This window comes from Anopheles ziemanni, chromosome 2 (genome assembly GCF_943734765.1).
Source record: "Anopheles ziemanni chromosome 2, idAnoZiCoDA_A2_x.2, whole genome shotgun sequence".
In the NCBI taxonomy this organism is placed as follows: domain Eukaryota; kingdom Metazoa; phylum Arthropoda; class Insecta; order Diptera; family Culicidae; genus Anopheles; species Anopheles ziemanni.
The window spans coordinates 33,945,775-33,958,154 of record NC_080705.1 but is presented as its reverse complement, the minus strand read 5'-3'; the positions used below and the strand labels follow the sequence as shown (position 1 = coordinate 33,958,154).

General features: G+C 45.2%; 1 protein-coding gene across 1 annotated transcript in view; it reads left to right on the top strand.

Moving 5' to 3' along the window:
• Positions 1-6,371, top strand: part of LOC131281921 (nitric oxide synthase) — a 48,733-nt gene extending 42,362 nt beyond the window's left edge. The window contains exons 11-19 of the mRNA XM_058311285.1: positions 204-308; positions 2,208-2,615; positions 2,686-2,940; positions 3,408-3,555; positions 3,631-3,800; positions 3,870-4,301; positions 4,370-4,507; positions 4,582-4,773; positions 6,264-6,371. Coding sequence (XP_058167268.1) covers positions 204-308; positions 2,208-2,615; positions 2,686-2,940; positions 3,408-3,555; positions 3,631-3,800; positions 3,870-4,301; positions 4,370-4,507; positions 4,582-4,773; positions 6,264-6,371 — 1,956 coding nt within the window. The remainder of the gene's footprint in view (positions 1-203; positions 309-2,207; positions 2,616-2,685; positions 2,941-3,407; positions 3,556-3,630; positions 3,801-3,869; positions 4,302-4,369; positions 4,508-4,581; positions 4,774-6,263) is intronic.
• Positions 6,372-12,380: the final 6,009 nt, after the last annotated feature.

The window sequence follows — 12,380 nt, the reverse complement described above, 5'->3', positions numbered from 1 at the left end:
GGAACGCTTTCCGCTCCACGAAGCACAAACCAAACACAACACGTCGACGAAACTGGGGGCGAAGGAAAATGGAATATTTATTGTTAGTTGTAATTTATGTTGCTTCGGTCTCGGCCCCGAAGGATAACGTTCAGCATTTTCATCCCTTTTCGCGGCCGGGTTTCTCTCATACGCGATGTGCCAATTCCTTTTGCCCGTTCCAGATCTACTGCATGTCGGATTACGACATCTCATCAATCGAACACGAAGCCCTGCTGCTGGTTGTCGCTTCCACCTTCGGCAACGGGGATCCACCGGAGAACGGCGAGGTAAGCACAGATTCTTTGTGGTTTTTCCACGTTTTTCATTCCTTCTAACGCCTAGCTTCGGTGCCTTACCTAACATTCTTGGAGAAGGAAAGCCTTCCCAGAACGGCGCTTTGGAGGTGTTTAATTAACCACATGTTCGATGTAAAATAATATCCTCAAATTAGCTGGATCCTTCGCTTTGGTTAGTGTTTTCCCCATCAGAAGCTTAACTAACGCTCTGCTCCACCATACAGGACCCCGTTCAACGACTTACGAAGCTGTGCTTAGAGTAACCAAACTCATCGAAACGCCGCCAGAACATGGAAGGGACGTTGCCTTCAGAGAGAGAGGAATTGCATGTTTGCAATAGAAGTGGAAGAAGTTTCAATGAGCCCTAGAATCATTAAGGAGTGCTTGTGGCACTTGGAACAGTGGCGCGGTTTTTCTGCGAACATATTATTTAACCCAGTTCCCGGCAGCAAATTGGTTAAATGGGTTTTATGAAGTAATCTTTTAAGTAGCATTAAAATTGAAACGAGATGTGCCATCCGCAGCCAAAATGAATTCGGTGGTCGCTTCGGTGAAGTGAGCGCTTCAGACTTCGAGAATGTGGTGTAAACAAAGGATTGCCGTAAAGATCTTGTGGTAGCTGTTAAAGGGCTTAATACTTTACTGGTTCTGCAGTGAATGCTGTCTGCTTATTTCGATTGACTCATTAGTTATCTCATTCCCATACTTTTCTCAGACGGTACATTGAAACATTGTCCTTACAATCAATCATCGTCGAAGGAGTTTGTCAACCCATAACATATTAATTCATCAAAAACCCCTTCACACATATCAGCAGACAACGCAGACTTTCCTAAACCGCCAAAACACACTTCTTGACTGGGTTTGCCAAAAAATTATACTGTTCTCCGACGGAAAAACGGTATAGAAAATTTCCTTCTCAAAACCCGCGCAGACCGTCTCGGGAACAATCCAATGTTTGCACGAAAATTCCAGCCCGACATGAATAATGAATTGTGTTACGTGATGAGAGCATGGAAATCACACGTCAAAAGTGGTTTAACATCTCACCAAACCGAAGGAAGGGGCGAAAAAAATAAACCGAAAACCACCGGATGTGTCGTGGGATGTGTCATTTATTTCGCGAACGCCACCACCTTCCCAATTTTCAATCCACACCCCATTCGACAGAGGCTCGTACTGCACGATTATCCTTCATCCTTCGGCGGTTTCGGATGCATGGGAGGAAATTTTATTCCTTACGACGATAAAGACATTCGGTACCGTCAGCATTGGCAGGTCGTTCCTTAGCTTTGCTTTACTCATCTTTATTTATGAATGTCATCATTGCGACGTGCGGTGGGAGACGGTTTTGTTTCGACACGTTAAAGGTACATTATTGTGTCCATTAACACACTTTCCTACGGATGTTTCAAGCATGTACTAACACGTTAACGTCTCTGTAAAGTGCTTCATCATGGAACAGGACCAAACATATCATGAATGGGAAATGCTTTAACATGCTTGATTTACTAGGCAAAGGTTTGCTATTTTTAGATGAAGGGCACGCAATTTTTGAGATGCTCTTCTGTAGTTGCATTTTTCTTTTATTTATTTTTATTCATTTAATTATTTTATTTTATTTTATTTTATTTTCATGTCATATTATTTTATTTTCATCTTTTGTTCGCAGTCATTAAAAAACTTGTTGGAGCACAGAAAGTCAAAAACGGTCAGTAAAATGCACAATATTTCTCCATCCGTATAGAACTTCACGGCGATCTTTCGGGAAAGAACATAAACATTCCGTTTAATTCCTTTTTTTACAGCAAGTGAACTTCTAGTGATGTGTACGAGAGGCAATTTTATTAAAATCTCAACCTTTTCCTATCGCTTATCGTTATTGTGCAGCTCTTCGCGCAGGATTTGTACGCGATGAAGCTGCACGAAAGTGGCCACCACCAGGCGCACAGCGAGCTGACCATTGCCGCATCCTCCAAGTCCTTCATCAAGGCGAACTCGCGCAGCGATCTGGGCAAGTTCGGACACCTGGGTGGCCGCAAGATCGATCGGCTGGACTCACTGCGCGGTTCCACCACCGACACGCTGTCGGAGGAAACGTTCGGCCCGCTGTCGAACGTCCGGTTCGCCGTGTTCGCCCTCGGCTCGTCGGCCTACCCGAACTTTTGCGCCTTCGGCAAGTACATCGATAACATCCTCGGGGAGTTGGGCGGCGAGCGGATGATGAAGATGGCCACGGGGGACGAAATCTGCGGCCAGGAGCAAGCGTTCCGCAAGTGGGCACCGGAAGTCTTTAAGGTGGGTACTTCTCCGAAGCGCAACCTCCGAACCGATGTCATTGCAAATTTTCCACCCTCCCTCGAACCAGATTGCCTGCGAAACGTTCTGTCTCGATCCGGAGGAGACGCTCTCGGATGCGGCGTTCGCGTTGCAGAGCGAGCTGTCCGAAAACACGGTCCGCTACGCACCGGTACAGGAGCACGAGTCGCTCGACCGGGCACTGTCCAAGTTCCACAACAAGAAGTCGACCGAGTGCTCGGTCAAGCGGCATCCCATCAATCTGCACTGCGAAATGAACGGCACCGAGCGGTCAACAATTTTGGTCGAAATCGTCGCCGAAGGGGTGAGCATTTTCCGAACCATTGTTGTAAATAGCGTTTTCCTCCTCCGAATGTCCTTTCCGGGACAGCACCAGCTGTGAAAGAGGGGAAAAACGTGAGCGCCTGCTTTCCAATGCTTTCAAAGGGGAAGTAGCGGCCCATCAACAGTTGGCTCTGTTTCCACTTGTTGCTATAATGTAGAATTCAACTAGTTACATTCAAACAAAATTCGCCGAAATTTAAGTTACAGAAAATCGTGGTATTTTTCAGTTAATCAGTTAGAAAATTTAGTTCAACAGTTGCAGTGTTATTAATTTTGAATTGATCTGGAAAAAAATAATACCTCGAAAGCTCTCGTCAAATGCCTTTTTTCCCCTGTGAGTTCCTGTTTAGCTTTGAGTGTCGACGGGCTTTTTCGTTCATATGGCTGTCTCTTTCACTAGCCAGTGAGCAACAAATTGTATTTGATGCACCATTGCAATTTCTTCAGATTGATTACGAACCCGGAGACCACGTGGGCATATTTCCGGCAAACCGGAAGGAAATCGTCGACGGTATCATTGAACGGCTGACCGGGGTTAACGATCCGGACGAGATGCTTCAGCTGCAAATTCTGAAAGAGAAGCAAACCCAAAACGGTATGTGCATAACAGAAACAGACACTTTAAGACTGCTTGAAGTTATATTTATTTGTTTGTCTCTTTTTTCAACAGGTGTCTACAAATCGTGGGAACCACACGAGCGGCTTCCGGTGTGTTCTTTGCGTACACTGCTGACCCGTTTCCTGGACATTACGACACCACCTACCAGGCAGCTTCTGACGTACTTGGCATCCTGCTGTGGTGACAAAGCGGACGAAGAACGGCTGCTCATGTTGGCGAATGTAAGACCGTTTTGGGGAAAAATTGCACCACAGAATAGAAATGTCATTACATTTTATCTCTCTCCACAGGAATCATCAGTGTACGAAGACTGGCGCTACTGGAAGCTGCCCCATCTGCTCGAGGTGCTTGAGGAGTTCCCCTCCTGCCGGCCCCCAGCAGCCGTCCTGGTCGCCCAGCTGAACGCCCTGCAGCCCCGATTCTATTCCATCTCGTCCTCGCCGCGCCAATACTCGAACGAAATCCACCTGACGGTCGCCATCGTCACCTATCGGGCGGAGGACGGCGAGGGGGCCGAGCACTACGGCGTTTGCTCAAACTATCTGGCCAACCTGCAGCCGGACGACCGGATCTTCCTGTTCGTACGCAGCGCACCCTCGTTCCACATGTCGAAGGATCCAACCAGGCCGGTCATTCTGATCGGACCCGGCACCGGTATCGCACCGTTCCGCTCGTTCTGGCAGGAGTGGGACCACATCAAGACGGAGATGGTCGATTCAAAGGTGGATATTTGTATGCTATTTAACCACTAGTCGACAGCTCTCTTCATTATACGGTTTCTCTTTTATAGATTCCCAAAGTGTGGCTTTTCTTCGGCTGTCGTACGAAGAACGTCGACCTGTACCGGGATGAAAAGGCAGAGATGGTACAGAAAGGTGTACTGGATCGGGTATTCCTCGCCCTGTCACGCGAAGAAAACATTCCCAAGGTGAATAGAGCGGGGCAGCAAAAGGCAAAAAAATCTATCCAACAACATTTTCACCGAAATGTCTTCGTCCACAGACCTACGTCCAGGATCTCGCGCTGAAGGAGGCGGAGTCGATCTGCCAGCTCATAATGCAGGAGAAGGCGCACATTTACGTGTGCGGCGATGTCACCATGGCCGAGCACGTGTACCAGACACTCCGTAAGATTCTGGCCACGCGCGAAAACCGCACCGAAACCGAAATGGAGAAGTACATGCTGACGCTGCGGGTGAGTGTGATCGTGATCGTGACCGTCGTGCTGCCCAGCAAGCGATCGTTGTCGTGAGGTGTTGTTTTGACGGGCTCCTATCGGTTAATTCATATGCCCCCTCTCTCCGAGTTCTACAATTTGTTTGCATATTTTTCCAACACCCTGGCACGTGTCCTTGTGGGAACGGTTGCAAAGAGATTGCCGGCGCCGGAGGGTTGTTGTTCGGTTAATGAGTGATATTTGCATCGGCGCCGGAAGATGATACTAATCCCACGCTAGCTTATTGAACTGCAATCCAATGAATGGTGATAAACATCATTCCACGTGAGAAATGACATGAGAAAATTGAGCAGCGCACGATTTTATTGCTGTTGAAACATCAAAAGACTCAATCGACGAATAAGCGACGAACCCGTTGTTTGATTGATCCAACTTTTTTTCCTTTGCATTTTTTTGACACTTGATAAATTAAAATATTTTCTAAGCTGAAAATGAATTTACGAAAAAATAGAACATATTTTTTAAATTGTTGTATAACACCTCGTTTTAAGGACGAGGTTATCATTTTATTTCCTGCCATCAGTCTACAAAGCACGGAACTATTGACTTAAATCTTCATAAACCTTTTCGCATCTCGCCATCAAGCAAAATGAGTTATTAAATTTAATAGCATCTATACACTGGACGTAAGCAACTCACGTTTCTCAAATAGAACTGCCATTAAAATCACCTTTGCGACAATCTATCGCGCCTCGTGTCAATTTGAATGTTTCACAAATCGTTCACCAAAGAAGCCTCGAACTCGTTGTGAACTCTCCGTCGGTCCGTTGATTCAAACGGGGTGACGAATCAATCGATTTCAGTTCCGAATCATCCTACACATGCAAATGAGTTTCGGTTAGGCTTGTTGTTATTTTTTCTTCAATCTCTCCTAAGCACGTCCTCTGAATTGCCCCTACCGCCCTTAGATGATTATCAAACGTCTTAGAACAAATGAGAGAATCGGAAAGAGGGACGTAGGGGAAAAGGTTGATTGCAACGGTATGCTGACGAACGATTGGTACGAATGAACCTGACGCGCGTTGGTCAAGCTCGGCTCGCTGCAATCGAATCGAATCGATCAATTCGACGAGCATTACGATCACGTATTGACGCGGTGAAGGTTTCGGTTCGGGCTCTCTAGGTCGGGCGATCGGGTGATCGGAGAAGTTTGTTTACGGAAGTGGGGCGAAACGGTTCCTTCCCGCTTTGCTGGTAGAGAACAATCGGTCGTTCCATTGCAATGGCCTCCGGCTGGGACATTGGCCCACGAAATGCAGCAACCCTGGTAATTGCTGGCGTAAACAGATGCATTCGGTGATAGCTCATCAAAGAGATCGCGCCGTAGCTGATTTATTGCTCGGTGCTGCTCGGAAGCTATGAAAATCAAATAGTCTATTTCTTCTTCGTTCTTTGCTTGTGTGCATTAATCATTTCATTGATATAAACCAAACTTTTTCTTCCGACAGGACGAAAACCGCTACCACGAGGACATATTCGGTATTACGCTGCGTACGGCCGAGATTCACAACAAGTCACGTGCAACAGCTCGAATTCGAATGGCTTCGCAACCGTAAGACGCCGTCGCTTTGAGCACGTTCAGTGCAAAGCAATGATTGCACCAAAGTTGGCAGACACGTGCTGCAGTCTTTATTGAAGTGGAATTATTGAACAAAAAGTAAACACAACAAGGACGGTGGATTTCAAATCCAACGACCGTTTTAACTGACCGCAACGAACATAAAGCAAGTTAAAAGTATAGTTAATCGATTCGCACATTCAAAAACATGTCTCTGTGCTGAATACAAGAAAACTTACATTTGGAAAAAGAAGCAACAAGACTTTTCTACGTCTGGACAAAAAATCTACTTTAAAAAGAATCATGTTGAAAAAGTCCTCTCTCGATTAAAGTGCAAAACTGAAATCAAACTGAACACCAACCGCGGTGGAAGGCTGAAGGCAGGCCAAACTTTTATGCCAAACTTTTAAACCTACCCGTTGTTAACTGCACCCCACCCTATACCCATATTCATGCATCGTTTGAGAACATTTTAAATCGCACAATTTTACGCACACTTATCAAACCTCTTGATGTTTGCGTGCACTTTCTGCGTGGACGAGTTAAAAGTGTCGGGAAGAAAATCTCTTCACCAGATCGTTTTACTAAAATTTCTAAAATGAGGAGCAAACAAACTAGAAGCCGGTGAAACTAAACAAATTACGCCTATACATCGAACATTTAGTTTGAGTGCTTGAGTTTTTCATTCGTTGAAAGATAAACAGTTCTATCCAACGCACGTACATTTTTGCAAGACATGCAGCTGAGTAAAGTTAACACTGTTTAATTCAAGCTAAACTAACATTTAATTCGGTTATCTAAGAAAAGGTAATATGGAAAACGGAAATAGCGGTGATACGGTGAGGGCAAACAATGTAGGATAGAAAATAGGATTGTGTCTTCAATGGAATACGAAAAAATGAAATCGTTAAAGATCACAAAAATAGATAGTTTCATCTTTAAAGTGACTTTATTACGCTTAAGGGCGAAAGAAAATAACAAGAAAAGAAGTATGTAAACATATGTGATGAAGTAAATAGATAACAGAAACAAATGGAATATAAATACTATATTACCAAGCTGACGAAACTAAGAACTAAGGCATGAAATGTAAAGTTGGTCTGAAAATGTTATGTGAAGACACAAAAAGTTACAAGAGTATCTGTTGTTATTCAATTTGCAGTTTTTCAAATCAAGTTTTCCGAGTTATTCGTATCAACAAACAAACGGGGTAGATATAATTTTCACATAAACATAATTTCCTATCTTTACAGAAAGAGCATTCAATAGTAATAGGATAAAGACCATTCACGTCAGTCTTTGTGGTAAAAACACACATTTATACTAATAGGCAGAGGTGGTTTTTTTATGTAACTGTTAAACGAATCACAAATCGCACAACATTTTACCAACGTTTCGCCACGCTTTGTCTCAGATGGAAGGACAGAAAATGTGTTGCTAGAAGCCGGAAGTAAAGATAGATGTGCTGCCATAGTCACGCAATGGCTCCTCTTTTCTGACCCTTCGCTCTATCAATCTCAGCTACTCTCAATGGATGTGTGTGTGATATTGTGAACTAACTAACTATATTAAATTTTATCGAGAAATCAAAAGCACGAACAAAACAGAAAGAGAAAAAAATATATATATGGAAATCAAAGGTATTTGAGCGAACGCAAAACTACAAAACAAGGCAGTAACTGCTGAACATAAGAAACCAACCAAATCAAACAAACCTAGCTATACATAAATATATTATTATACACTTACATATATATACACAATTCGATTATATTCTTATACACACCTACATTGCTGCTAAAAGGCAAGCCCCCCCCAGAATACTGCAATCCTTAGTGGTTACGGAGCTTCGATCGGAGAGGTCAAACAAAACGGATGGCACAATGTGGAAGGAAACTCATAACAAAATCTATCCTACCGTCATTTTAAACTTCATCATCCCGCGATTCGGATTCACGCGTATCAAACGGGTTGGAAAGTAAATTTCGTTGGCAGTGAAAGTGGCTCGAAGACAGAAGGAACATGAAAATAAAGAGCACCTGCGGGGGAAAGCCTACCCACCGGTCTGCGATCAATCGACCCGGGAAACGAAAGAAAGAAATAAGAACAAGTTTATCACTTAAATTACGATGTGAAATATTTTTGTTGCCCTTTTTAGTGGAAAGATAGAATACAATCCCTACCAGCTAGGTTGCACTGCACAAGGCGATACGTTTGTCCGAAGGAATCGCAGCTGAACACGAACAGGAAACGTGTCGATGTATTCCATCCCTTCCCGGGCAGTACAAGCCTTCAGTTCTTGCAACGTTACAGTTCATGTGTCTTATGGCCAGCAGGCAAGCTGCAGGATGTGTATGTGTGGGCTCTTAAATTTACCGCTATCGATCGCCATCCTGGACCGTCCTTCGAGATCATGGCAAACGGCCGCCATGCCAACCTTGAAAATGGAAACCAAAACGTGAATAAATTGATCCGGACAAGGTAGGTTTTGCCCGGTAGCTTCCGGAAGGAAGCAATTTCGTTTTTGGCAAAGTGTTTTCCTTCCAAATTTGATTAAAATGCTCTTTTTTCGGGGTTGAACCACTTGAACTATGGACACACCTCTGGTACAGCGCCACGTAATAGAAAAGCACACTTGTTGATTGTATTTGCATGAATAAAACAGTTTACAATTGAGCTCCAATTATGGAAAATCCAGCCATTTATTGACTCATCTGTAACATATGGAATAAATATGGTTTTTTCCCCGTTCACAAAGTAGTCTGTTTCTAATCAGTACGTTTCATTCATTTGGCTTCTATTCATTCATTCGTTCTTTCTTTCCTTCCATTTTAGGCGCACGTACAACCGGGTACTTTTGCGGAACAATATTATGCAATGGCACACAACGAGCCTCGGGTTGAGTTGGCCGGTTTACGACTCACGTTTCATTTCCCCCCAAATGCCCGCGAAGGGTGTAAATCTAAACAAAAATAAACGGCGACAAGCTGAGCGTTTGAGGAAGCAGCGAACTGAACTGAAAAGAACTACTGTTGGAAAAAAATAGCAATGTATTTTTTCTATTTTCGACGAGTAAAAATGTTCATATAAAATGCTCTCAAAATCTTTGAAGATCAGGTAAGATAAATAAAGAAGATAAAAGAGAATAAATTCATTATGTAGATAATATCAATTGTTTCTTCACCTCAAAACTACGCGACCAACATTCATCTGAAGATGTGCCTCAGAAATGAAAAATAAGCCGTAATTCAAAACGAACTTCTCCGACGCACCGAATCTCCCCCAGAACCTCCACCCCCTCCCTCTTAACTCTTTTCAGCGGGAAACCTAAAGCCCCCGTTAAAACAGGTTAACCGTGCCGCGAGTCACGCCCGCGTTCTTGGAAGCTAAAGTCGGCCAGCATTCTTTGGTTGCGAACGTCTCGAGTTGAGAAATGAGCGACAAGATGTGTTCGACGAACAACAATTGTCATCTGTTTCAACAAAACTTCCCTCCGTTGGATGTAGATTTTTCTACGCGAAAACCGGGCACGCCAATTGTTGTACGTGAATTGGCGCGAAACTAATCGAATCCGGTCGGGCGGCTATTGCTGAGCGCACCGAAACGTCACTGGTCACCAAACTGGACTTCCTCATGCGGCCGATGGAAATTTGAATCCCCCATCAATACACACGGGCGCGGTCCACGAACTTCTGGGAATAAGGGAAACCACAAAGTCACGTCTCGTTCGACGAGACCTGCCAGATCGATGTAATTCTACGACGCTCGGGGAACCAATCATTCCGATTCTGCACGCCGTTGCACAAAACGCTGCAAGCCGATCCGGGTCCGCCGGAATCGGGAATGAATGACGACGGCTAGCAAATCAAACAAGTAGCGCTCCCAGCGCGCCCCACGGGTCGGAACGGAAATCGAAATGATAATTCTGCGTGCGTTTCACTTCGCGTGTCGGATTTTCTTACGGATACACCGTCTGGCACCGGGACGGGAGGGGGGAGGGGCGGGGGGGGGGGGGGCGCTATATCGTAAAGCAAGGGAAGCAGAAAACGGAATCCACCGTTCATCACCTGTTCTAGTAAGCCGAGACATTGCATAGGTGTGCAATTTAATTTTTCGGCATCTACATTTTCGACCACGCTTCCCAATGACGAAATTGAAATGAAAATTTCGGTATGTTGCACCGTGAATGGTTAATTTTCGGTCAATTTGCTGGTTTTACGTCGTTATGCTGACACGGCTGGGGCGGGTTTTTGGTGGGAAGTTCTCAGGCGGGTTTGGTGCTTTTAGTTTTAGCTTCGTATATTTTCATAACATATATCAGTTGCACATTTTTTCTGCTACTTCTTCGCCGGAATCGATTATTTTTGTTCCAGTAGACAATTTGGCATCGGCCGATCGAATGAGGACGATCGATTATGGTGTGATTTATTGCTTACCAATTTTGTTTTGAAACATTTTGTTTTGCTACACTTTCAAGCTTCGGTAGAATCACGCCACCTGCAAATTGTTTTTCAGTCAGCTTTCTTTATCGGGCTAAAAATAAATTGTTTTGTTCGCAACAATGGTGTGGAATGTCTTTTTTTTTTCTTTATAAATAAAATACATCTAACTTATTTTGATCTTATATTATTCATTTTTCTTATAACGAATCTTTCCTATCAACATTTCCAATTACTAGTTTTAATTTTCCTTTCCGCTAACCACGTGCTTGAGTTTGTTTTTATTCGCGTTCTCTTTGTTTTTTTCCGCCCGCAGCACATCTTTCGACCTTTCAGGGCCGTTCCCTTCGTTGGACAAAAACTTTCCAAAAAAGAATTGACGAAAAATAAAAATGAAAACTCGGGGTGCCAGGCGTCTATCGGCATCAGCATCCGGTAGAAAGCCGCTCCGCCACCTCCCTTCGGGATCGTGCTGATCGTGCGAATAACTGGATCGTCACTGTCATAAATCATCGGCTCTCGGCGGGTTGGGTTTACGATGATCGAAGGCAAATCGTCCGGCAGCAAACGACATCCCGGCGTCCGTCACCAGTGCAGGATGGTGCCGGTGTCGCTGACGTCAGATCTTCCGTTTTGCTCAAGGGGAGACGAAACTCCGATCCGTCCGTTCGGTTGATGGAAGCGAGGAGGTCGAGAGCGGTGGTGGGAAGAAGTGAAACCTGGTTTCGCTGGCGCCTCACAAGAATCCGGAACACCGGCCCGGTCGACCGGTCCCATTCCTGGGTCATCTTGATCCGCTTCCCCGATCCGGAATGTGCCACCGTATGGCCTAAAGGGAAAGAGGGAGAGAGAGAGAGAGAGAGCCCGAAAAGGCCAGGGGAATTCCGCTAAAAATATCCACGCGACACGACTCACATTGGGTCTCAAAATCCGCGTGTCTTCCCTCAAGGTGCACAGTTTGTGGCGCAGGAAGCGGGATGCTGGAATGTCTGGATGCCGTCCCGAGTCTCGAAGGGGTCTGAAACGGGTCCGTTATAATTCTTCACTTTACGACCTCCTCCCCATATCCAAGCGGCATAATTTGACGATTCGCCGGTTCACCGGTTCGACGGCGGAAGGGAACAGGTTTGCTCGTATTCATCCTCCATCGGTTTTTGCCCATTCCTTTTCTCCTATAAATAGAGGTTCCCTCGAATCCCTCCTCCGGGCTCCAGCTCGGACAATTAATCAACCGGATCGTGCCACCCCGTGTCCGCGTGAAGTCGCGCGCCTGTCCCCTGGGGATGAGGCGCCACACGCTGTCCGATCGACGCTCGTGATGCAGCGTGATTCTGCCGACCGATCGACATGTTTTGACACATCCCGATGGAATCCCGTGCCGATGGGTCCGATCTTTTCGTGGATGATTAATGGAACCCGGGCGCGGTCGCGTCCAGCCCCATTCCCGGTGGCGGCATTCCTGAGCGCCAGGGTGGAGAGAGGAGTGGGGGAGGGGATGGAAAACTCCTAGAGGGTATGTAATAAAGAATCACAGGAATATAGTAATGATGAATTTAAATGTAATTAAA